The sequence below is a fragment of the Trachypithecus francoisi genome, unplaced genomic scaffold, assembly GCF_009764315.1.
Source record: "Trachypithecus francoisi isolate TF-2019V2 unplaced genomic scaffold, Tfra_2.0 Lachesis_group12, whole genome shotgun sequence".
Taxonomy (NCBI): Eukaryota; Metazoa; Chordata; class Mammalia; order Primates; family Cercopithecidae; genus Trachypithecus; species Trachypithecus francoisi.
The window spans coordinates 2056562-2080531 of record NW_022681457.1 but is presented as its reverse complement, the minus strand read 5'-3'; the positions used below and the strand labels follow the sequence as shown (position 1 = coordinate 2080531).

Here is a 23970-nt window from a genome sequence, read left to right as displayed (position 1 = left end):
AGCCCCGCCTGGGATGTGTGATGGGTGGTGGTGAGGCCAAAGGGCTGGTGCCCAGAGGACATAAACCCCCTTCCTATTTCCATGCCAGGCCCACAAGGAGCAGGGAGGGAAAGGCTGCTCCTGCCAGTGGAGAATGATGGCTTTGGGACGCGGGCTGCAGGCTCCTTCATGCTAGGAGGAGGTGCTGCAGGTGCCCGAGCCCTCGTGGCGCATGTCCTGATGAGTCCCTCCTTTCTGTTCTCAGTAGTCCATGTCTACTGTGCTGAGCGCTTTACATGGCATTTCACTGGGTCCACAGCCTTAAAAAGGGAACAGGTGTCCACATGCTCCAGATGAGATGGAGGGGACCGCCGCTTCTGTCTCCAGGAGGAGGCTTCTACCATCTACCAGCTAGGCGTCCTCGGCAGTCCTAGCACCTCTGCCACAGGCCACTAATGCCCTCTTCCTGTGTTGTAAAGGGCTATGTCCCCAGTCCCCCAGCAGGCCCCAGTGAACATATAAAGGATGGAGGTCGCTGTCTGGACATTGGGGACATGGCAGCGTTTTGCTGGGACAGTCATCTGCCCCTCAGGAAAAAGGGTGCAGGTGGGCAGGAGGCCCTTAGGTGACGCCAACAAGAGCCTGCATGGGCTCCACGTGGTGTGCTCCCTGCTCATCCCTCTGGGCTCGATGCAGTTCCCCAGGTGGTGGTTTGGGTTTTCACTCCAGCCTCAGACTTCCTTCCTCAGCCCCAGTCCCCGGATGTGGTGACAAAATCGATACTGTACCGACCTCAGCTACCCCCAACGGCCCTACACCAGGAAGAGGGGCTCTTCTGGCAGCCCCCATCCCCAGCCAATCCTGCCATTTCCAGTCCTGCCAGCATCCCAGCCAGACAGGTGGCCCTTCTCTTAGAGCTCAAACCTAGGCCTTGACTTGTCAATCAAAGGGGTGGGTGGGGCAGCTTCCCTCAAGCAACTTCACTCTGGGATCTTGGGCAAGATCTCTGAGGCTTCAACTTACTCTGTGTAAACACAGCTTACTCTGTGTAAACTAAATGGTAGCCACTATTTGATTATTAGCTGGGGAGGAGAGATCTGACCCCTCTAGCAGCTGGAGTTTTACGGCAGGGTCCATCCAGCACCCAGTAGGTCCTCACAGATACTTGCTGGGTGACTAAATGGACGTGCCCACCCATCAAAGCCTGAGTGCTGGAGGTGGCCACCCCTTTCCGCATATTAGAGACAACCACCGCTTATACTGAACTGCTGCGTTTCCAGGCACCATCCCATGTGGGGTCAGTCCTATTACAGTCCCAACAGATGGAGGGACTGAGGTTCACAGAGAAGCCACTCACCTAAAGTCACATGGAGAGAAAGACACGCACACGTACTCCACATCCCCAGGAGACTCACTCTGCATCTATGAAGTGATATGGGTGTGCTGTCCTCCCTCCTGGCAGCCCCGCACCGTCCTAAGGCGGGGTTGGGGTGGGCGGGGATAGACCCTCCCCACCCATCCAGTTAGCGCCGTGCACCTTGCCCAGCAACGCTGGAGACAGACCTAAGGCGAGCCCTTCCTACCCATCTGGAGGCCTTGGTCTTTCCATGTGTTAAATGGGCTGGGGCGGGGGGACGCTCTGCAGCACCCGCTTCCCTGGGCTGGGACGCGGCGGGGAGGGCTGGGGCGACGCTCGGAGAACAGAGAGGCCGAGCCAAGGGAGCGGGCCGGGACCTGACACCGATTTCCCACCCTGTCCCCTGCCATGGGCGCCGGACGCCTGCCGGAGAGGGCTCCCCTCCTTAAAGGGCCAGTGGTCTCCAAGCCCGACGCCCGCGACCAGCGGTGGGTGACAGTGTTTCCCCTCCCTGTCCAGTCGAGGGAAAAGTTAACTTTCCAGGCTTGGCTGTGTTCAGGGAAGGAACTGGTCTCGCCTGCCTGCCCTCCACCTCTCACACCATCCCAGGCCCCCAACCCAGGAGGCGGAGGTCCAACCCCCAACTCAGAGGCACCAGGCCCGCCCTCCCCTTCCGCCCCCGGCCCCTCGGTAGGCTCCGCCCCCTCGCTGACATCGCCGAGGCCCGCGCCGATTGGCCGACTGCGCCGTCGCTCCGGACACTTCCTCCTGGGCCGCCGCCGCCGCCGACTTAAACTTTGGAGGGGGAAAAAGAGCTACTGGCGCCTGGCGACCCTCCCTGCCCCCCACCCCACCCCGCCGCCGGCAACGCCCCCTTCCTCACGGCTCCCCACCGAACTTTTCTCCAACTTCTGCGATTCGTGAGATTCCCTCCTACCCACTCCGGCCCTCGGGACCCCTCTGCCCATCCCCGGGCCGGTCGAGTCCCTGCGAACCCGTTTATTTCTGGAATCCACTCGGTCCCCGACTCAGAGACTCCTGCCCTCCACCCCCAAGGTGAATTCCCCCGGGCCGTCTTCTGAGTGGGATCCTCTTCTTGGAGCACTTGGATCCTGGGATTCCCTCTGTCCCCTTCTCAATCCCTCCTCCAGGGAAGGGGCCTTTGAATCGCGGGCTCTCCTGATCCCTGTGACCCTTACCTACTAGATTTCGTCTTGGGCTTCTTGGAATCTCTCAATCGCTGGGACCTCCAAACCACTACTTTTCTCCCTTCTGATCTGCTAGGAGTCCTGCATTCCGGGCCTCTGACCCGCTACAGTGCCTTTCTCTCCTTCCCAGGACCCCGCTATCCTCGGGTCCCCTCCGCCTGCCAGATCTTTTCTTGGATCCCCGCGCTCCCACCACCTGCTCACGAGATCCCTCGGATCTAGGACTCAGGGTCCCCCGGGGCCCCCCGGCCGGGTCCCGGGTGGGCGCCAGGCGGCTGGTCCCTGGCTTCCCCCCATGGCCGCCGCCCCCTCTTATCCCGCCGGGCTCCCTGGCTCTCCCGGGCCGGGGTCTCCTCCGCCCCCCGGCGCCCTAGAGCTGCAGTCGCCGCCAGCGCTACTGCCCCAGGTCCCGGCCCCGGGCTCCGGGGTCTCCTTTCACATCCAGATCGGGCTGACCCGCGAGTTCGTGCTGTTGCCCGCCGCCTCCGAGCTGGCTCATGTGAAGCAGCTGGCCTGTTCCATCGTGGACCAGAAGGTGAGGGCGCGGGCTCCCTCGATGCAGCTCGGGGAGAGATCCAAGGAAGGGGCGCTGGCAGAGGGGTCTGGGGCCTAAGTGTGCGGAAGAGGGAGGAAGGGGACCTGAGCATTGGGTGATGGAGGGATAGGGGACATTGCCCCCCTCCATTGCCCCTCTCCCCACCATCCCTTTGAGAGAGGACTGGGCAGGGGTGGGGTGCCCCAGAGGCCTCCCCAAATTTCATGTCCCTGCATGTTGTTGTTTTCTGAAGCAAACAGGGAAGAAGGGAGGGGCCAGCCAGGTGTAGAGAGGGGAGGAAGGGGCAGCAGATGTCGGCGGACCTACACGTCCAGGCCCATCCTGGGCCTCCCATTTGGTGGAAACAGGAGAAATTGAACCCGGGCTGGCCATGGTGATCCGGTGACATGTGTGGGTGCAGGTGCTTGAGTTAGCTGCCAGGGGCAAGTGAGGTCTTAGAGCCCAATTGTGCCCTGCCCTAAGCCTGAGATATGTGTGGAGGGGCAGGCACCCCTAGAGACCCTGGGGACCCTATTCCCTTTCCTAGTCACAGTCCTCTTAGCCACTCTTAATTTTGGACACCAGGGTCCCCAGGGTGGGCAGCTGGGTGTTATGGCAAGAGGAAACCAGGTGGAACTCCACGTCTAAGTCGTAAGATGTTAAAAGAACAGTGGGCTTCTGTGTTGGAGTACTGGACTGTAGAAATGTTAGAATATTAGAATCATAAATTGTTGGAATATGCATCCTAGGCAATTAAATTGCCTCCATGTTAGTGTTCAAAATATTAGAATTCTAGGTTTGTGAAATAGTAAAACATTAAAATGTTGGAATATGAGATTCCTAGATTGTTGAATCCTAGAAAGTTAAAATGTTAGAATTTTGGAATGCTTATGGATGAGGTCCTTGAATGCTAAAGAATCCAAACACCACAGTCCCAGCTTGTCAGACTCCTAGAATATTAAAATATTAGATTACCGCTTATTTAGGTTCTCGAAATCCTAAAATGTATAGTGATACCAGGTTGGAATCTAGAATGTATAATTCTATAATATGAACATGTTGGAATTCCAAAATATCCAAATTCCAGAATCTTTTCAGACTCCTGGAAATGAATCCTTTGGGCGTCAGAGAAACGTGGGGGAACTGGGCCAGCTCCCCCATTCTACAGACAAGGAGACTTAAGCTTGGAGAAAAACTTCCCAAGCGGTCAGGGCCAAGGCAGTCCTGGCCTTCTGTGGACTCTCTCTCAGCAGTGAGAACTGATAGGGTTTTGCCCACCAAATGCCCAAATCCAGCAGGTCCAGCTCCCCACCCCAACTCAGCCCACTTCATGGGAAGCTGGTGCAGTGGGGGTACAGGGGCAGATTATCCCTTGGGTGAACTTCTTTGTCCAGCGCTCAAGTCCCCAGCTTGCCCCGCTCAGGCTTCACCCCAGTTTTATTTTTCTGCCAGGTCCAGGTGTGTTAGGGCCCCGTACCTTCCTTCCCGAGGCCCCACCCGGGCAGTTTCACTTTCTGTTCTACCAGGTTTCATTTCCTGCCCCCAGGCCCCCCAAGCTGAGGACCCAGACACCTGGGTCCTTGGAGCATCGGGTAGGAGGCGCCCCCCTTATCTCCAGCCCCTGCGAGTCCTAGAGCCCCCCCCACTTTCCCAGGAGCCCCGAAAAGTCCTCCTTCCAGCTCGCCCCACCCCAGTGCTGGGCCTCGAGCCAGGTAACTGGGACAACAATAGACAGATCCAGGAAGGAAGCTGGGGGGCGGGTGTGTGAGCCTGGGGAGGGGGCACAGGGGAGGGGGTGTTCATTCAGCATCCCCTCCCACCTCCGCCAGGTTCCGGAAAATTCGAGGTGTCCACGCTCCCGGAGCCACTCTCCCTCCCACCCCAGCTCCCCCTTCCAGCCACCAAACCCACGCCGGCGCCCCCTCCCCGCACACTTGGGGCGCTGGCATCCTGCCGGGCTCGCGCTGGGGTTGGGAGGGGGCAGGCAGGAAGCGAGGGCCTGCGGGGTCTCTGCGTTTTCGGGGGAAACAGCCGGCCCTGCCCTGGGAGGGTCACAGTCCGCCCGCGGCTGAAAGCGGCTCTGAGCTTTTCCGTCGCCACATCCCTCTCCCGCCCCTCAGTTCCCTGAGTGTGGCTTCTACGGCCTTTACGACAAGATCCTGCTTTTCAAACATGACCCCACGTCGGCCAACCTCCTGCAGCTGGTGCGCTCGGCCGGAGACATCCAGGAGGGCGACCTGGTGGAGGTGGTGCTGTCGGGTGAGAGAAAGTGGCCGGCCTGGGGGCGGGGCCTTGGGCGGGGCGGGGCATCTGGGGGAGGAGATGGTAGCGGGAGTTAGAAGTCAGGAGAGGCCGGGCGGGCGCAGTGGCTCACGTCTGTGTTCCCAGCACTTTGGGAGACTGAGCTCGAGCTGGGGGGATCGCTTGAGCCCAGGAGTTCGAGATCAGCCTGGGCAACATAGTGAGACTCCATCTCTCCTCGTCTCTCTCCCTCTGAAAAAAAAAAAACAAAGGGAGAGCTGGGGGCTTTGGGAAGATGGTTACAGAGTGGGGCCACGAAGAGGCTTTTTAGGGGCTGGTCTAAACTTTCATTTATGGATTAGGATGCTAGTGACACGGTTTGTACAGTTTGAAAATTCATTGAGCTGTGCACTTTCCTGAACATATGTTATACTTATTTATTTGTAAGACTAGTCAATGCAGTAGTGAGAAAGGGAAAAAGAGGAGAAGGAGTTCGATCTGTAACGACTGTATTATACTTTAATATAAAGGTAAAAAATGGGCCAGTTGCAATGGCTAACACCTGTAATCCCAGCAGTTTGGGAGGCTGAGGTGGGAAGATCGCTGGCTGGAGCCCAGGAGTTTGAGACCAACCTGGGCAACATAAGGAGACCCCATCTCTAAAAAAAAAAAAAAAGTTAGCCGGGCAAGGTAGCACAGGTCTGTAGTCCCAGCTACTTGGGAGGCTGAGGTGGGAGGATTTCTTGAGCCTAGGAGTTTGAGGCTGCAGTTAGCTATGATCATGTCACTGCATTCCAGCCTGGGCGACAGAGACCCTGTCCTAAAAAAGAAAAAAAGTAGGCTGGGCGCAGTGGCTCAAGCCTGTAATCCCAGCACTTTGGGAGGCCGAGACGGGCGGATCACGAGGTCAGGAGATCGAGACCATCCTGGCTAACACGGTGAAACCCCGTCTCTACTAAAAAAAAAAATACAAAAAACTAGCCGGGCGAGGTGGCGGGCGCCTGTAGTCCCAGCTACTTGGGAGGCTGAGGCAGGAGAATGGCGTAAACCCGGGAGGCGGAGCTTGCAGTGAGCTGAGATCCGGCCACTGCTCTCCAGCCTGGGCGACAGAGCGAGACTCCGTCTCAAAAAAAAAAAAAAAAAAAGAAAAAGAAAAAAAGTAGAAAAATAAAAAAAAAACAGTTATGATGTCTATGGCTCCTCCCATGAAAATGCTAAATTAAATCAGAATCTCTGCAAAGTGAGACAGGATCTGCCCATCAGTATTTTTAAAAGCCTCCCACCCAGGTGATTTTCTCAGACACAGCCAGAAGCCAGTTCACTCACTCACTATAGATAGATAGATAGATGAGCATGCTCTCAGCACCTTGGACCAGTCTATGGCCCTTGGTCCCTCTTGAGGGTGGGGGGCAGCTGCCTTTTTCATGGCTGTCTTCCCTGCTGCTCCTGCATACTGCAGTGCTCAGTGAAACCGGCTCAATGAATGAATGACAGAAGTCTGGATTTACACCTTTAGTGACCTCGTTCAGGCTTTAAGTACTCTTTCGTATCATAAGCTGGCCTCACTTGAATTTTTATCTTCATCCTTGTCTCTCCCCTAAACCTGAGTTTTGTTTTGTTTTTGTTATTTTTATTTATTTTTTGTTTTTTTAGATGGAGTCTCCCTCTGTCACCCAGGCTGGAGTGCAGTGGCACAAACTCAGCTTGCTGTAACCTCTGCCTCCTGGGTTCAAGCGATTCTCCTGCCTCAGACTCCCGAGTAGCTGGGATTACAGGCCCCCGCTACCACACGTGGCTAATTTTTGTATTTTCAGTAGAGATGGGATTTCACCTTGTTGGCCAGGCTGGTCTCGAACTCCTGATCTCAAGTGATCTGCCCACCTTGGCCTCTCAAAGTGCTGGGATTACAGGTGTGAGCCACGGCTCCCAGCCTGTTATTTTGTTTTGAGGTAGGGTCTTGCTCTGTCACCCAGGCTGGAATGCAGTGGCATGATGACCACTCACTGCAGCCTCTACCTCCCAGACTGAAGCAATCGTCCCGCCTCAGCCTCCTGAGGTGGCTGGACTATAGGCATTATAGTCATGCAACACCACACGGGCTTTTTTTTTTTTTTTTTTTAAGACAGAGCCTTGCTCTGTCGCCCAGGCTGGAGTGCAGTGGCATGATCTTGACTCGCTGCAACCTCTGCCTCCCAGGTTAAGCAATTCTCCTGCCTCAGCCTCCTGAGTAGCTGGGATTACAGGCTCGGCTAATTTTTGTATTTTTAGTAGAGATGGGGTTTCATCATGTTGTTCAGGCTGGTCTTGAACTCCTGACCTCAAGTGATCCGCCCACCCGGGCCTCCCAAAGTGCTGGGATTACAGATGTGAGCCACCACACACAGCCTATCCATGTTTTTTTGTTGTTGGTGGTGGTATTTTTAATTAAAAAATTTTTAATTTGGTAAAATATACATAAAATAAAAATTACTATTTTAGACCGGGTGCGGTGGCTCACGCCTGTAATCCCAACACTTTGAGAGACTGAGGCGGGCAGATCACCTGAGGTCGGGAGTTTGAGACCATCCTGGCCAACATGGTGAAACTCCGTCTCTACTAAAAATACAAAAATTAGCCGGGCGTGGTGGCGCACGCCTGTAATCCCAGCTACTTGGGAGGCTGAGGCAGGAGAATTGCTTGAACCGGGTGGCGGATGTTTTGGTGAGCCGAGATCGCGCTACTGCACTCCAGCCTGGGTGACAGAGCGAAACTCTGTCTCAAACAAACAAACAAAAACAAAAACCCCCACATTTTAAGCACCTTTAAGCGTACAGTTCCGTAATTTGAAGTTCGTGCACACTGTTGTGCAGCCAGTCTCCAGAACTGTTGTCATCTTGCAAAACTGAAGCTCCCTGCCCATTAAACAACTCCCCAATTCCCGATCTGTCCCTGCCTGGGGCATAGGGATATATGTGTTTTGTTCAGGGGTGCCGCTGGGGTTTGAAGCCAGGCAGAATGTAGTATGAGAGCAAATGAAGGAAGGAAGGAAAGATCAAAACTTGCAGCTGGGAGGACTGTGAGAAATCAGGGAACGTGGGGTCTGGAAAAGCTTCGGCCTACCCTGCCTCAAGCATCCACCCTTATTTTCCGCCTACAGCCTCGGCCACCTTTGAGGACTTCCAGATCCGCCCGCACGCCCTCACGGTGCACTCCTACCGGGCACCTGCCTTCTGTGATCACTGCGGGGAGATGCTCTTCGGCCTAGTGCGCCAGGGCCTCAAGTGCGATGGTGAGAGCGAAGGGGTTGGGGGTGGGGCCTGGGGCGGGGCTCTGCACCGGGGGCGGAGCCTAATAGTCCTGGCGCGGAGACCGCGTGGGGAGGAGAAGCGGGGCTCAGAGCTGGGGGCGCAGCCTAGGAAGTAATAATGGCAAGAAGGATGGGCCCAGAAGCAGAGCTTGGGGAAGGAGGGGTGGGGCTGGGCCGGGGCTCAGGTCTAGGGGCGGAGCCTAGGAGGTGGAGCTGGGAGGGACAAGTAGGGGCCTAAGAACAGAGCCCAGGGGAGCAGAAGGGTGACTGGGGAAGAGGGTGGGGCCTGTATCAGTCAGGGATCAAGCAGAGAAACAGATCCAGTAGGAGTTATATATTAAGATATTTATATGCAAGGAATCAGCTTACAGAACTGTGTGTGCTAGCTAGGCAACTCAAATTCGACTGGGCACAGTGGGGCAGGCCAGTAATCCCAGCACTTTGGGAGGCCAAGGTGGGTGGTCACTTGAGGCCAGGAGTTCAAGACCAGCCTGGGCAACATAGCAAGACTCTGCCTGTACAAAAAATAATTAACCAAGCATGGTGACAGACATCTGTGGTCCCAGCCACTTGGGAGGCTGAGGCAGGAGGATCACTTGAGCCTGGGAGCTTGAGGCTGTAGTGAGCCCTGATTGCACCACTGCACACCAGCCTGGGTGACAGAGTGAGACCCTGGTTCAAAAAAAGGAAAAAGACCAGGTACAGTGACTCACACCTGTAATCCCAGGACTTTGGGAGGCCGAGGCGGACGGATCACAAGGTCAGGAGATCAAAACCATCCTGGCTCACATGGTGAAACCCCTGTCTCTACTAAAAATACAAAAAATTAGCCAGGCGTGGTGGCGGGCTCCTGTAGTCCCAACTACTCTGGAGGCTGAGGCATGAGAATTGCTTGAACCCGAGAGGCAGAGGTTGCAGTGAGCCAAGATCGTACCACTGCACTCCAGCCTGGTGACAGAGCAAGACTCTGTCTGAAAACAAAAACAAAAACAAAAAAAAAAGAAAAAAGAAAAAAAAAATCCATCCTATCAGGAAGGGCAGGCGGGAACTCTCAGGCACAAGACGAAGCTGACGTCCACAGGTGGAATTTCTTCATCCGAGAATTCTCTGATCTGTTTTTTAAAACATTCAGCTGATTGAATCAGACCTACCTAGAACAAGCAGGATTACCTCTCCCACTTACAGTCAACTGATTATGGATTTTCATCACATCCAGAAAATATCTCCACTGGGCTGGGTGCAGTGGCTCACACCTGTAATCCCAGCACTCAGGGAGGCCGAGGCGGGTGGATCACCTGAGGTCAGGAGTTCGAGACCAGCCTGGCCAACATGGTGAAACCCCGTCTCTACTAAAAATACAAAAAATTACCCAGCATGGTCTTGGATGCCTGTAATTCCAGCTACTCGGGAGGCTGAGTCAGGAGAGTCCCTTGAACCCAGGAGGCAGAGGTTGCAGTGAGCCGAGATCACACCATTGCAGCGTGGGCAACAAGAGCAAAATTCTGTCAAAAAAAAAAAAAAAAAAGGAAAAGAAAATACCTCCATGGGGCCTTCTCTTCCCAGTTCTTCCTGGAGTCGGGGAAAAGCTGGGCTGGGAGGGTAAAAAGAAAAAACAAACCTTGGCTGGGCGCGGTGGCTCACACCTATAAACCCAGCACTTTGGAGGCTGAGGCGGGCAGATCATGAGGTCAAGAGATCGAGACCATCCTGGCCAACATAGTGAAATCCCATCTCTACTAAAAATACAAAAATCAGCAGGCGTGGTGGCATGTGCCTGTAGTCCCAGCTACTTGGGGGGCTGAGGTAGGAGAATCACTTGAATCCAGGAGACAGAAGTTGCAGTAAGCCAAGATCTTGCCACTGCACTCCAGCCTGGCAACAGAGCGAGACTCTGACTCAAAAACAAACAAAAACAAACCTACATGGCAACATCTAGATTAGTGTCTGAATAACTGTGAATCTCGCCTAGCCAAGCTGACACAAACATGACCATCAGGGTCCACCTCTTATCGACCTGGCACCTGTCTTAGTTTGTCAGGGCTGCCATAACAAAATACCACCCTGTGTGGCTTAAGTCCAGGAGTTCGAGACCAGCATGGGCAACACGGTGAAACCCTGTCTCTAAAAAGTACAACAAATTGGCCAGGCATGGTGGCGCATATCTCTAGTCCTAGCTACTCAAGAAGCTGAGGGGGGAGAGTCACCTGGGCCCAGGAGGTTGAGGCTGCAGTGAGCCGTGTTCACGCCACTGCACTCCAGCCTGGGTGATGGAACACGATTCTGTCTCAGAAAAAAAAAAAAACAGCTCACCCAGTCCCGTTGGATTACAGCCATACTGTTTCCACCTCAATTAACCTTAATTACCTCCATAAAGGCACCATCTCCAAATATAGTTGCATTGGAGGTTAGGGTTTCAACATATGAATTTTGGGGGAGACATGGACATTTAATCCATAACAGGAGCCATACATATCTCCTTAAATCATAGTTTAAAAACATAGTGTTTTTTTTTTTTTTTTTTTTTTTTTTTTGAGGCGGAGTCTTGCTCTGTCACCCAGGCTGGAGTGCAGTGGCCGGATCTCAGCTCACTGCAAGCTCCGCCTCCCGGTTATGCCATTCTCCTGCCTCAGCCTCCCGAGTAGCTGGGACTACAGACGCCCGCCACCTCGCCCGGCTAGCTTTTTGTATTTTTTAGTAGAGACGGGGTTTCACCGTGTTAGCCAGGATGGTCTCGATCTCCTGACCTCGTGATCCGCCCGTCTCGGCCTCCCAAAGTGCTGGGATTACAGGCTTGAGCCACCGCGCCCGGCCTTTTTTTTTTTTTTTTTTCTTTTGAGACAGCGTCTTACTCTGTCACCCAGGCTGGAGTGCAGTGGTGGGATCTCTTCCCAGGCTTCCGCTTCCCAGGCTCAAGTGATTCTCCTGCCTCAGCCTCCCGAGTAGCTGGGATTACAGGCGCCCGCCACCACTACTGCTCAGCTAATTTTTGTATTTCCAGTAGAGACAGGTTTCACCACATTGGCCAGGCTGGTCTTGAACTCCTGACCTCAAATGATCCACCTGCCTCGCCCTCCCTAAGTGCTGGGATTACAGGTGTGAGCCACTGCACCTGGCCGAAACATACAGTTCTTTAAGCCAGGATATCTCAAGGTTCAGCCCAAGTGTCAAGATCTATAGGTCCTCTGTCCCTCTTATTCATGCTTCTGAGTGAGAATGTTGAAATCAGGGCTCTGCCTACAGATGAAGGCCATGTACCTGCATTCGCTATGAGGACAGATGACAGGTGAAGACCATCCATTCTGTGATGAGACCCTGTGGCTCCATTTTCATTTTTTTTTTTTGAGACAGAGTCGTGCTCCGTCACCCAGGATGGAGTTCAGCAGCATGGCCTTGGCTCACTGCAATCTCTGCCTCCCGAGTTCAAGCAATTCTGCCTCGGCCTCCCAAATAGCTGGGATTACAGGTGCATGCCACCACTCCTGGCTAATTTTTTTTTTTTTTTTGAGACGGAGTCTCGCTCTGTCGCCCAGGCTGGGGTGCAGTGGCCAGATCTCAGCTCACTGCAAGCTCCGCCTCCCGGGTTTACGCCATTCTCCTGCCTCAGCCTCCCGAGTAGCTGGGACTACAGGCGCCCGCCACCGCGCCTAGCTAGTTTTTTGTATTTTTTTTAGTAGAGACGGGGTTTCGCCGCGTTAGCCAGGATGGTCTTGATCTCCTGACCTCGTGATCCGCCCGTCTCGGCCTCCCAAAGTGCTGGGATTACAGGCTTGAGCCACCGCGCCCGGCCTCTGGCTAATTTTTGTATTTTTAGTAGAGGTGGGATTTCACCATGTTGGGCAGGCTGGTCTCAAGTATTCCACTCACCTCAGCCTCCCCAAGTGCTGGGATTACAGGCATGAACCACTGCGCTGGGCCCCATGCGCCTCCATTTTTATACAATGTGCCCTGAGATTAGAGGCATGTTTTTGGATGTTCCATTGGGTATTAGGTCTGAGACAGTATCTCTAGCTCCACGGGTGCCATGCTTGTACAGAAATCCAGATTCTGGGCTGGGTGTGGTGGCTCACGCCTGTAATCCCAGCACTTTGGGAGGCCGAGGCAGGCAGATCATGAGGTCAGGAGTTAGAGACCAGCCTGGCCAACATGGTGAAACCTTGTCTCTACTAAAAATACAAAAATTAGCTGGGTGTGGTGGCAGGCGCCTGTCATCCCAGATACTCGGGAGGCTGAGGCAGGAGAATCATTTGAAGCTGGGAGGCAGAGGTTGCAGTGAGCTGAGATCATACATTGCACTCCAGCCTGGGCGACAGCGTGAGACTCTGTCTCAAAAAAAAAACAAATAAACAAATAAAAGAAATCGTTTCTCCAACATCCTGTGTTCCAGATCATCATGCAGTTCTAAATATATTTGTATTATTTAAGGACTCTAGGCCTGCAGAAACTGACTCAGTGCATTCAAAGCTCTTATAAATATTGCCATCGTCCACACACCATATCCAACTCTTGAGGTCTCAGCATATGCAGTCTTCGTCATGGTACAGCCCTGGTGTTATCAAGTCCTAATGGGTTCTCGGCATAGACCTCACTGACCCAGCATCACAGATGATGGTCCCAGTTCCTGTGGTGGCAAGAGAACCCCAAATGACTCCATTCCGACAGGAGTTTAACTCTATCCTGAGACTCATTCTGGGAGTTATAGAGAAGATTCTGAAATTCTGGAAAGCATATGAGTGATTCAAGGCCAACACTGGGAAATGGTTTCCGTATGCAAAGACCATTTGCCCTGCTGACGCTCTTCTTGCAGGGCCAACACCATTCTCCAAGCTTGCCTCCGCGATTACACCATGCAGCCAAGACAGTGCCTACAATGAGGAGGTGTGGAACTGGAAAGCCTGGAGCAGGCCGGTACCAGAAGGGCTCCCAAAGGCTGGAAGAACATTCTTCATTCCAGAATAGAAAGCGATCCTGGAATCGTTTGGAATCACTGGAGATGTATTAGAGCGCGCATACACGTTTCCAGTGGGAAATGGGGACTTGAGCTGATTCCTCCATGGATGAGGATTTTAAAAGATAAAATAGGCAGGGCACAGTGGCTCACACCTGTAATCCCAACGCTTTGGGAGGCTGAGGTGGGAGGATCACTTGAGCCCAGGAGTTCAAGACCAGCCTGGGCAACATAGCGAGACCCCATCTGTACAAAAAAAAAAAAAAAAAATTACCTGGGCATGGTATCGTACGTCTGTTCCAGCTACTCCGGAGGCTGAGGCAGGAGGATTGCTTGAGCCCAGGAGTTGAAGGCTGCAGGGAGCTATTATTGTGCCATTGTGCTCCAGCCTGGGGTACAGGGAGATCCTGTCTCTACAAAATAAAATAAAGACAATAACAAGTCATACTTCTGCCTAGTATGGTACAATGAACCTGAGTACAACTGATAACTCTTCTTTTTGAGACTGAGTCTCGCTCTGTTGCCCAGGCTGGAGTGCAGTGGCATGATCTCAGCTCACTACAACCTCCGCCTCCTGGGTTCAAGTGATTCTCCTGCCTCAGCCTCCGGAGTAGCTGGGATTATAGGTGTGTGCCACCACACCCGGCTAAGTTTTGTATTTTTAGTAGAGATGGGGTTTTGCCATGTTGGCCAGCGTGGTCTCGAACTCCTGACCTCAAGTGATCCGCCTGCCTTGGCCTCCCAAAGTGCTGGGATTACAGGCGTGAGCCACCATGCCTGGTCCACACTACTAAGATTTAATCACACTACTTAGGGATTGCCTGGATTCCAGGTCTACAGAAAAGAGAAAGTGGGGTATGGGGTTAGTAAGCAGACCTGGAGGGAGTGATAGTGACCTTAGGGGTGGGGGTGAGGACAGGCATTTTCTCTTGGAAAGTTGGGGCTGGGGAAAGAAGGGGAACCAAAGGGGCCTCAGAAAAAGGAAGGTCAGGGCTAGAAGGGGGAACAGGTGTCTCTAGGGAGTTGGACAGGAGTTTTGGGGAAGACTAAAAGGAGGTGCTTACCATAGAGTATTGGGGCTGGGTCAGAGCTTTGGAGGGGACTTTTGAGGCATCCCTTGTTGCAGTGGGGAAAGGTGGGGTGTGAGGCGTGTTCAGGCCCTGGGGGACAGCTGGGGTGATGTTGGGGCTACAAGCTGGAACTAGGGGCAGAGCTTTCGAGGGAAGCTTTGAGGTATCCGTTGTTGGAGTAGGAAAATTTTGGATGTGGGGTGTGTTCAGGGTCTGGAGGACAGACGGGGTGATGGCAGGGCTACAAGCTGAAACTAGGGACAGAGCTTTGGGGGGGACCTTTGAGGTGTCCCTTGTTGGAGTGAGAAAAGGGGTGTGGATATGTTCAGGGTCTAGGGGATAGATGGGGTGATGGTGGGGCTACAAACTGGAACTTGGGGCGGAGCTCTGAGGAGGGGTGGGCCTGGGGGGGAGGCTGATACACTTACGGGTAGTACCTTTTGGAGGATATCGTGCTGGGGGTGAGGGGACAGGACCAGGTGGGAGATTGGGTGGAAAGGGCAGAGTTCTCAAGAAGAGACCTAGGAGGGGCAGAGGCCATGTCTCTTACTCTCTGGCGCCCCCTGCAGGCTGTGGGCTGAACTACCACAAGCGCTGTGCCTTCAGCATCCCCAACAACTGTAGTGGGGCCCGCAAACGGCGCCTGTCATCCACGTCTCTGGCCAGCGGCCACTCGGTGCGCCTCGGCACCTCCGAGTCCCTGCCCTGCACGGCTGATGAGCTGGTGAGGAGATGGGGCATGGGACGGATTGGTAGCTAGGGGGGTGACGGGGCCCAGGCATGGGGCCAACGCACTGATGTGTCCCTTTCGTTCTTGCCGATGACAGAGCCGTAGCACCACCGAACTCCTGCCTCGCCGTCCCCCGTCATCCTCTTCCTCCTCTTCTGCCTCATCCTACACGGGCCGCCCCATTGAGTTGGACAAGATGCTGCTCTCCAAGGTCAAGGTGCCGCACACCTTCCTCATCCACAGCTATACACGGCCCACCGTTTGCCAAGCTTGCAAGAAACTCCTCAAGGGCCTCTTCCGGCAGGGCCTGCAATGCAAAGGTTAGCTGGGCCCATCGGGGAGGACAGACAGGGTCAGAGCTTCCTCCCTGTCCCAACCTGGTCTTGTGGCAGGACACAAGGATCTCAGCACAGGTATTCTGAGCCTTGGGAGCCCAGGGCCTCAGAACGGGAGGGCCCTGAATCCTAGCGTTCTGGCACTTTTGGAATTCTAGAATCCTAGAACCTCGGTTTTGTGTATGTGTGTATGTGTATGTGTGTTTTGTGTATGTGTGTGTGTGTTGTTTTTTTTTGGAGACAGAGTGTCACTCTATCACCCAGGCTGGAGTGTAGTGGCGCAATCATGGCTCACTGCAGCCTCAACCTCCTGGGTTCAAGTGATCCTCCTGCCTTAGCCTCCTGAGTAGCTAGGACTACAGGTGGTGCCACCACACCCAGCTAATTTTTAAATCATTTCTAAAGATAAGGTATCACTATATTGTCCAGGCTGGTCTTGAACTCCTGGGCTTAAGCAATCCTCCTACCTCGGCCTCCCAAAGTGCTGGGATTACAGGTGTGAGCCACCATGCCCAGCTGAACCTCAGTCTTTAGAACCTTGGAATCCTAGATTCATAAAGCGTTTAGCATGGAATTCTAAAACTGTAGAACCTGAGAATTCTAGAATCAGAACCATAGCATTCAAAAATTCCAAATGATAGAATTCAGCTAAAATAACAACAGAACTTTAGATTACACATCTTAGATCTCCCAAGTTATAGATTCTCAGAACATGAGATTTTGGAACCATGGGATTTGAAGGTAATAGAAACATAGGCACATCAAATTTGAGAGTCTTAGACGTCTAGAATCATATAAACTTGAAACCATCGCATCCTAGAATCCTGGAAATTCTAGACTCCCGGAACTTTGAACGATCAAATTCTAGAATCCAGCCAGGCATGGTGGTTCATGCATGTAATCTCAGCACTTTGGGAGGCCAAGGTAGGTGGATCACTTAAGCCTAGGAGTTTAAGACCAGCCTGGGCAACAAGGCGAAACCCTATTTCTTTTTTTTTTTTTTTTTTTTTTTTCAGACGGAGTCTGGCTCTGTCTCCCAGGCTGGAGTGCAGTGGCCGGATCTCAGCTCACTGCAAGCTCCACCTCCCGGGTTTACGCCATTCTCCTGCCTCAGCCTCCTAAGTAGCTGGGACTACAGGCGCCCGCCACCTCGCCCGGCTAGTTTTTGTATTTTTAGTAGAGATGGGGTTTCACCGTGTTAGCCAGGATGGTCTCGATCTCCTGACCTTGTGATCCGCCCGTCTCGGCCTCCCAAAGTGCTGGGATTACAGGCTTGAGCCACCGCGCCCGGCCCGAAACCCTGTTTCTACAAAAAAAAATTAAAAACTAGCCAGGCGTGGCAGCATGTATCTGTGGTCCCAGCTACTTGGGACTCTGAGGAGGGAGGATTAATTGAGCCCAGGAGGTTGAGGCTGCAGTGAGCCGTGATTGTGTCACTGCATTCCAGCCTGGGTGACAAAGCAAGAACTTGTCTCAAAAAAAGAAAAAAAAAATTCTAGAACCTCAGAAGTCTAGATCCATATAAACTTAGGAAAATCCAATTCAAGACTATATTGGCTCCCAGCACTTTGGGAGGCCGAGACGGGCGGATCACGAGGTCAGGAGATCGAGACCATCCTGGCTGACACCGTGAAACCCCGTCTCTACTAAAAAATACAAAAAACTAGCCGGGCGAGGTGGCGGGCGCCTGTAGTCCCAGCTACTTGGGAGGCTGAGGCAGGAGAATGGCGTAAACCTGGGAGGCGGAGCTTGCAGTGAGCTGAGATCCGGCCACTGCACTCCAGCCTGGGCGGTAGAGCGAGACTCCGTCTCAAAAAAAAAAAAAAAAAAAGACTGTATTGGAACAATCAAATTCTAGAGCTAAAGAAGCATGGAAACATCAAATTCTAGAATCTTGTATGTATAGACTCCTAGAACCTTGGAATCTGCAGATTCTGGAGGCAGAGAAGCCTAGAATTGTAGAACTCTAGAACTGTCAAATTTTAGAGTTGAGATATATAACACCCTAAAATCTTGGACATTAAAGAGTCTTAGAAGTGTCAAATCATAGATGTCTAGAGTTCTAGAAACTTGGACCTCAAACTCTGAAGCCTTAGAAATACGACATCAGGCCGGGGGCAGTGGCTCACACCTGTAATCCCAGCACTTTGGGAGGCTTAGGTGGGTGGATTGGCTGAGCCTAGGAGTTCAAGACCAGCTTGTGCAACATGGAAAGACTCCATCTCTACAAAAAATACAAAAAATTAGCCCGGCATGGTAGTGCGTGCCTGTAGTTTCAGCTACTCAGGAGGCTGAGGTGGGAAGATTGCTTAAGCCTGGGAGGCAGAGGTTGCAGTGAGCCAAGACTGCGCCACTGTACACTCTAGTCTGGGAGAGACTAGAGACACAGCCAGACTATTTCTCAAAAAAAAAAAAAAAGAAATACAGAATCATAGAACCTTCATAAAATAGGTTTTTAGTAAACTCTAGAATCTTTGATGTATAGTGTCCCTAGAACCATGGAAACACTGAACTCTACAGCAATGGTTCTCGTCCAAGGGCAGTTTCGCTCCTAGGGGATGTTTCACAAGGGTTGGAGATAGTTTTGTTTGGTACACTGGGATAGTGCCACTGGCGTCCAGTAGATAGAAGTCAGAGATGCAGCTAAACATCCTACAACGCACAGAGCAAGTACCCTAAAACAAGGAGTTATCCTGGGCACTATGTTAGTGTCACGGGTTGAGGAACCCAGCCCTAGGGTGTTGAGAGTCTAGAGTCACAGCACATTAGAACCAATAACACACACACACACACACACACACAAGTCAGGCACGGTGGCTCACACCGGTAATCCCAGCACTTTAGGAGGCCAAGGTGGGTGGATCAACTGAGGTCAGGAGTTCGAAATCAGCCTGACCAACATGGCAAAACCCCGTCTCTACTAAAAACACACAAAAATTAGCTAGGCTTGGCGGTGGGCACCTGTAGTCCCACGCCCAGCTACTTTTTGTAGTTTTAGTAGAGATGAGATTTCACCATGTAGGGCAGGCTGGTCTCGAACTCCTGACCTCAAATTATCTGTTCTCCCCAGCCTCCCAAAGTACTGAGATTACAGGTGGGAGCCACCACACCTGGCAGTCATCGGGATTTTGAGTCTAGCCCTCCCACTTAATCAAGACCCCCCGATAGTTAGGCAAACTGTGGCTGAAAGTGGGAAAATGACCAGGGCAGTGGCAGCCAGTGTTCTTACCCAGGCAGCAAGAGTAGACTCTTTTGAGCCTGGGGCTTAGGGTCAAGGTTCAAGCCTTCCAGGTAACCTCTCTTCCCCTTTCTCACCTGTCCCCTTGTTCCTTGTCCTACCAGACTGCAAGTTTAACTGTCACAAACGCTGCGCCACCCGCGTCCCTAATGACTGCCTGGGGGAGGCCCTTATCAATGGAGGTGAGAGGCTGGGGGGACGCTGGGGAGAAAGGGGAAGGGGCAGGACTGGGTGGAGGCCCCTCTGACGCCTCCGTCCCCCACAGATGTGCCGATGGAGGAGGCCACCGATTTCAGTGAGGCTGACAAGAGCGCCCTCATGGATGAGTCAGAGGACTCCGGTGTCATCCCTGGCTCCCACTCGGAGAATGCGCTCCACGCCAGTGAGGAGGAGGAAGGCGAGGGAGGCAAGGCCCAGAGGTATGCAGGGAACCCTCCAAGCGACCCTGGGGGAAGACCCTCCTGCACAGTGAACCTCCATTTCTTTTTATCTACAGTGGGCTGACATCACCTTGTATTTGTAAATTTTCCCAGTTCCCGAGGCAAACCTTTTAAAGTACTACAACTTTTTAAAAGTAATTTTTTGTTTTGAGACAGGGTCTCGGTCTGTCACCCAGGCTGGTGCAGTGGTGCAGTCTTGACTCACTGCAGCCTCGACCACCTGGGCTCAAGCGACCCTGCTACCTTAGCCTCCCAAGTAGCTAGGACCACAGGCTCATCCACAACACCCAGCTAATTTTTATATTTCTGTAGAGACAGGGTCTACCCTATGTTGCCCAGGCTGGTCTTGAACTCCTGACTCCTGAGCTCAAGTGATCCACCCCCCTCAGCCTCCCAAAGGGTCTTGCTTTGTTGCCCACTGGAGTGCAGTGGTGTGATTGTGACTCACTGTAACCTCAAACTCCTGGGCTCAGGTGATCCTCCTGCCTTGGCCTCCTGAGTATCTGGGACTACAGGGATGCAATGCTATCTGGCTAATTTTTTTTTTTTTTTTTAGACAAGCGTTTCACTCTTGTTGCCCAGGCTGGAGTACAGTGACACAATTTCAGTTCAATGAAACCTCCGCCTCCTGGGTTCAAGCGATTCTCCTGCCTCAGCCTCCCGAGTAGATGGGACTACAGGCACCCACCCCCATGCCTGGCTAATTTTGTTTTGTATTTTTAGTAGAGACGGGGTTTTGCCATGTTGGTCAGGCTGGTCTCGAACTCCTGACCTCAGGTGATCCATCTGTCTTGGCCTCCCAAAGTGCTGGGATTACAGGCATGAACCACCACGCCCGACCTATATTCTTCTTCTATTTTTTTTTTCCTTAGAGATAGGGGTCTTGCTATGTTGCCCAGGGTGGTCTTGAACTTCTGGGCTCAAGCAATCCTCCCACCTCAGCCTCCCAAAGTGCTGGGATTACAGTGTGCGCCACCGTGCCCCCAGCCTACACATTTTGAAACTATATACAGAGTTCACACTTATTCAACTCCACTGGAATGTGAGCTCAGGTGCATGAGGGCAAGGATATTTTCTGCCCTCCCAGGTGCCTAGGACAGGGCTGGCTCAGATCAGGCACTTCCTATCTGGGTGCGGCATGAATGTTTCTTGAGAAAGCTAGCGCAGCACAGTTCACACAGGCGCTGGAGGATGAGAGTCAGCCCAGATCCCAGCTCTACCCCTTCACTTGCTAGGTGCTTCCCTGTGTGCCACGGTTTTCTCCTGGGACGATGAGGTATCTACCCCACAGGGTGATAAACCTGGGGCAGGGGTAAGCAGGCACCCTCACAGGTGCACCGGAAAATATTTAATGGGCACCTGCTGTGTTCTGACTCCAAGCACACAGCTATGAACAAAAGAGGTAAAAGTCTGCCCTTCTGGAGCTGACGGTCTCAGTGGGGAGACAGCTAATAAATGCATCCATAGCATCGGGTATTGGTGATGGTGATAAAAACAAGAGGAGGCCGGGCGCGGTGGCTCAAGCCTGTAATCCCAGCACTTTGGGAGGCCGAGATGGGCAGATCACGAGGTCAGGAGATCGAGTCCATCCTGGCTAACACGGTGAAACCCCGTCTCTACTAAAAAATACAAAAAAACTAGCTGGGCGAGGTGGCGGGCGCCTGTAGTCCCAGCTACATGGGAGGCTGAGGCAGGAGAATGGCGTAAACCCGGGAGGCGGAGCTTGCAGTGAGCTGAGATCCGGCCACTGCACTCCAGCCTGGGCGACAGAGCGAGACTCCGTATCAAAAAAAACCAAAAAACAAAAGACAACTCCCGGGTGTGTGTTGGCGGGGGGGAATTGTCAAAACAAAAAACAACCAAACAAAAACAGTCCCCAACTCCCTAGTTTCCCAGAGATGCCCCCTGCGGCCCCAAGCAGCATGGTCATTTTCTGCATGTGACTTCTCACCCCTTCCTCTTCCTCCGCAGCTCCCTAGGGTACATCCCCCTAATGAGGGTGGTGCAATCAGTGCGACACACGACGCGGAAATCCAGCACCACGCTGCGGGAGGGTTGGATGGTTCATTACAGCAACAAGGACACGCTGGTGAGTGGTCGGAGCGGGGCCAGGTGAAGGTTGGAAGAGGGGCGGCTCAGCTTGAGTAGGCGGGGCTAGGTGGGTGGGGCTGAAGCTAGTCGCGGCCGAGCCAGTAGCGGGCTGGGCCGTGCTGGAGGCGGGGCTTGAATTAGAAGCGTGGGTTATAAGAGTGGGACTAGGGGCAAGAGTTAGGGAAGACACGGGGCTAAGGGCAAGGTTAGGGGCGGGGCTAGAGTTAGGGGAGGAGCTTGGCTGGAGGAAGAGGGCTAAGTGGAGGTGAGTCTGGGGTTAGGGCGTGGGGGCTGGGCTAGGGTTAAGGCTAGGGGCGGGGCTAGGGTTAGGGCGTGTGGATGGGGTGGGACTACGGCGTGGGGGTAGGTGCTAGGGTTGGGGCGTGCACGTGGTGCTCCAGGCACCTGGAGCCCCAAGCAGTGCCACGGGACCCGGACTGGGCCGGAAAGTCTGGCGGTTCACGTGACTCTTCAAACATCTTTGCAGAGAAAGCGGCACTACTGGCGCCTGGACTGCAAGTGCATCACGCTTTTCCAGAACAACACGACCAACAGATACTATAAGGTAAGCCTCCGGGCTTCCAGCTCCCCCTGGACTTCCCGCTGTGCCCACAAACTTCCCCACACCTCCTCCTACCCCCAGTTACTCCAGACAGATCCTGAAAATCACACCCTCTGCTCACCCCCAGCCTCCCTGCTTCCAGCTCATCAGCAAGAGCTGCCCGTCCCATTCTGGCCCCACCACTTTCCAGCGCGGGGGCCCCAGGCAGGTTCCCTACTTCTCAGTGCCTTACGCTTCTCACCTGTAAATATGCCTCAAATGCTAATACCTCAGGACTGGTGCTAGAATTCAAAGAGCCAATCCACTAAACCAATCGGCTTAGGGCATGGTATATTAAGCTCCCAGTAATTCTAAGGCTGTTCTCACTATTCCTTTATTTTTTATTATTTATTTATTTTTTGAGATGGAGTCTCACTCTGTCGCCCGGCTGGAGTGCAGTAGCGTGATCTCGGCTCACTGCAACCTCCACTTCCCGGGTTCAAGAGATTCTCCTGCCTCAGCCTCCCGAGTAGCTAGGACTACAGGTGAACACCACCTCGCCCAGCTAATTTTTGTATTTTTAGTGGAGACAGGGTTTCACCATGTTGGCCAGGATGGTCTCGATCTCTTGACATCATGATCTGTCCCCCCTCGGCCTCCCAGAGTGCTGGGATTACAGGCATGAGCCACCGCCCCCGGCCTCACTATTCCTTTATAATTAATGTATTGCATTATGTGTGTGTATTTGTCACCACCTCCTGTGCTCACACCGTGTCCCAGCCACTGTCTTCCACCCAGATGGTTGCAGCCTTCTCCTTGCAGGGTCCTTGCTTCTGACCTCAACCTCTGTCATTTCCCCCATAGTAGCCAGGGGAGTCTTTATTAAAACCCTCGAAAACCCCCAGTGGCTCCTATTGTCTTAGAGTAATTAAACCTGGACTCCTGCTGTTACCTGCCCTGGAGTGTCTTCCTTGAACTTCCCATGGCTGGTTCCTTATCATCTTCCCATTTTGCTCAGACCACACCATCTAAAATACTGTCCTTGGCCAGGCATGGTGGCTCGTGCCTGTAATCCCAGAGCTTTCAGAGGCCGAGGCGGGAGGATCACTTGAGATCATGAGTTCAGAATCAGTCTGGCCAACATGGTGAAACCCTGTCTCTACTAAAAATACAAAAATTAGCTGGGCGTGGTGGCGGGTGCCTATAACCCCAGCTACTTCGGAGGCTCGGGCAGGAGAATCGCTTGAACCTGGGAGGCGGACGTTGCAGTGAGCTGAGATCGCGCCACTGCACTCCTGCCTGGGCCACAGAGCAAGACTCCATCTCAAAAATAAAATAAAATAAAATGCTGTCCTCACCGTCCCCCCGCCCATGTGCCCATGTCATCGCCTGGTTTTATGGGCTACCTAAGTCATTCATTCTTTCCTCCCTCCCTCCTTCCTTTGTCCTTCCTCCCTTCTTCCTCCTTTGACACGTTTCCCACCCCATGATCCTTGCGCCTTCTGTCCCGCTTGGGTCCCCTCAGCCTCCTTCCTGGTTCTCTGTCTCCATCTCATTGTATTCCATCTGCCCTCCGCACACAAGCAGATGATGCTCAAAAGCCTTCGGTGGCTTCCTAGGGCCCTTGGACAAAGCCCAGGCTCTTCCTTGTGGCCTGCGAAGCCCTGTGTGGCCTCATTTCCTCCATTTATTATCAAACATTTATTTATTTTTGAGACGGAGTCTCGCTCTGTCACCCAGGCTCGAGTGCAGTGGCGTGTTCTTGGCTCACTGCAACCTCCACCTCCCTGGTTCAAGTGATTCTCCTGCCTCAGTCTCCTGAGTAGCCAGGATTATAGGCATGCCACCATGCCTGGCTAATTTTTGTGTTTTTAGTAGAGATGGGCTTTCACCATGTTGGTCAGGCTGGTCTCAAACTCCTGACTTCGTGATCCACCTGCCTTGGCCTCCCAAAGTGTTGTGATTACAGGTGTG

At 53.2% G+C, this 23970-nt stretch overlaps 1 protein-coding gene across 4 annotated transcripts in view; it reads left to right on the top strand.

The window, feature by feature from the left end:
• Positions 1-2072: 2072 nt before the first annotated feature.
• PRKD2 (protein kinase D2) overlaps positions 2073-23970 on the top strand; it is a 43635-nt gene continuing 21737 nt past the window's right edge. Inside the window, exons 1-10 of one of the 4 annotated variants that reach the window (XM_033223772.1) lie at positions 2073-2256; positions 2675-3079; positions 5200-5338; positions 8457-8588; positions 15191-15345; positions 15449-15671; positions 19029-19106; positions 19190-19343; positions 21336-21453; positions 21943-22020. In XM_033223772.1, coding sequence (XP_033079663.1) covers positions 2840-3079; positions 5200-5338; positions 8457-8588; positions 15191-15345; positions 15449-15671; positions 19029-19106; positions 19190-19343; positions 21336-21453; positions 21943-22020 — 1317 coding nt within the window. In that variant the 5' untranslated portion in view covers positions 2073-2256; positions 2675-2839. Of the gene's footprint in view, positions 2393-2674; positions 3080-4738; positions 4792-4908; positions 5339-8456; positions 8589-15190; positions 15346-15448; positions 15672-19028; positions 19107-19189; positions 19344-21335; positions 21454-21942; positions 22021-23970 lie in introns of those variants that run through there. The other 3 variants (XM_033223771.1, XM_033223773.1, XM_033223774.1) reach the window with 3 other exon arrangements.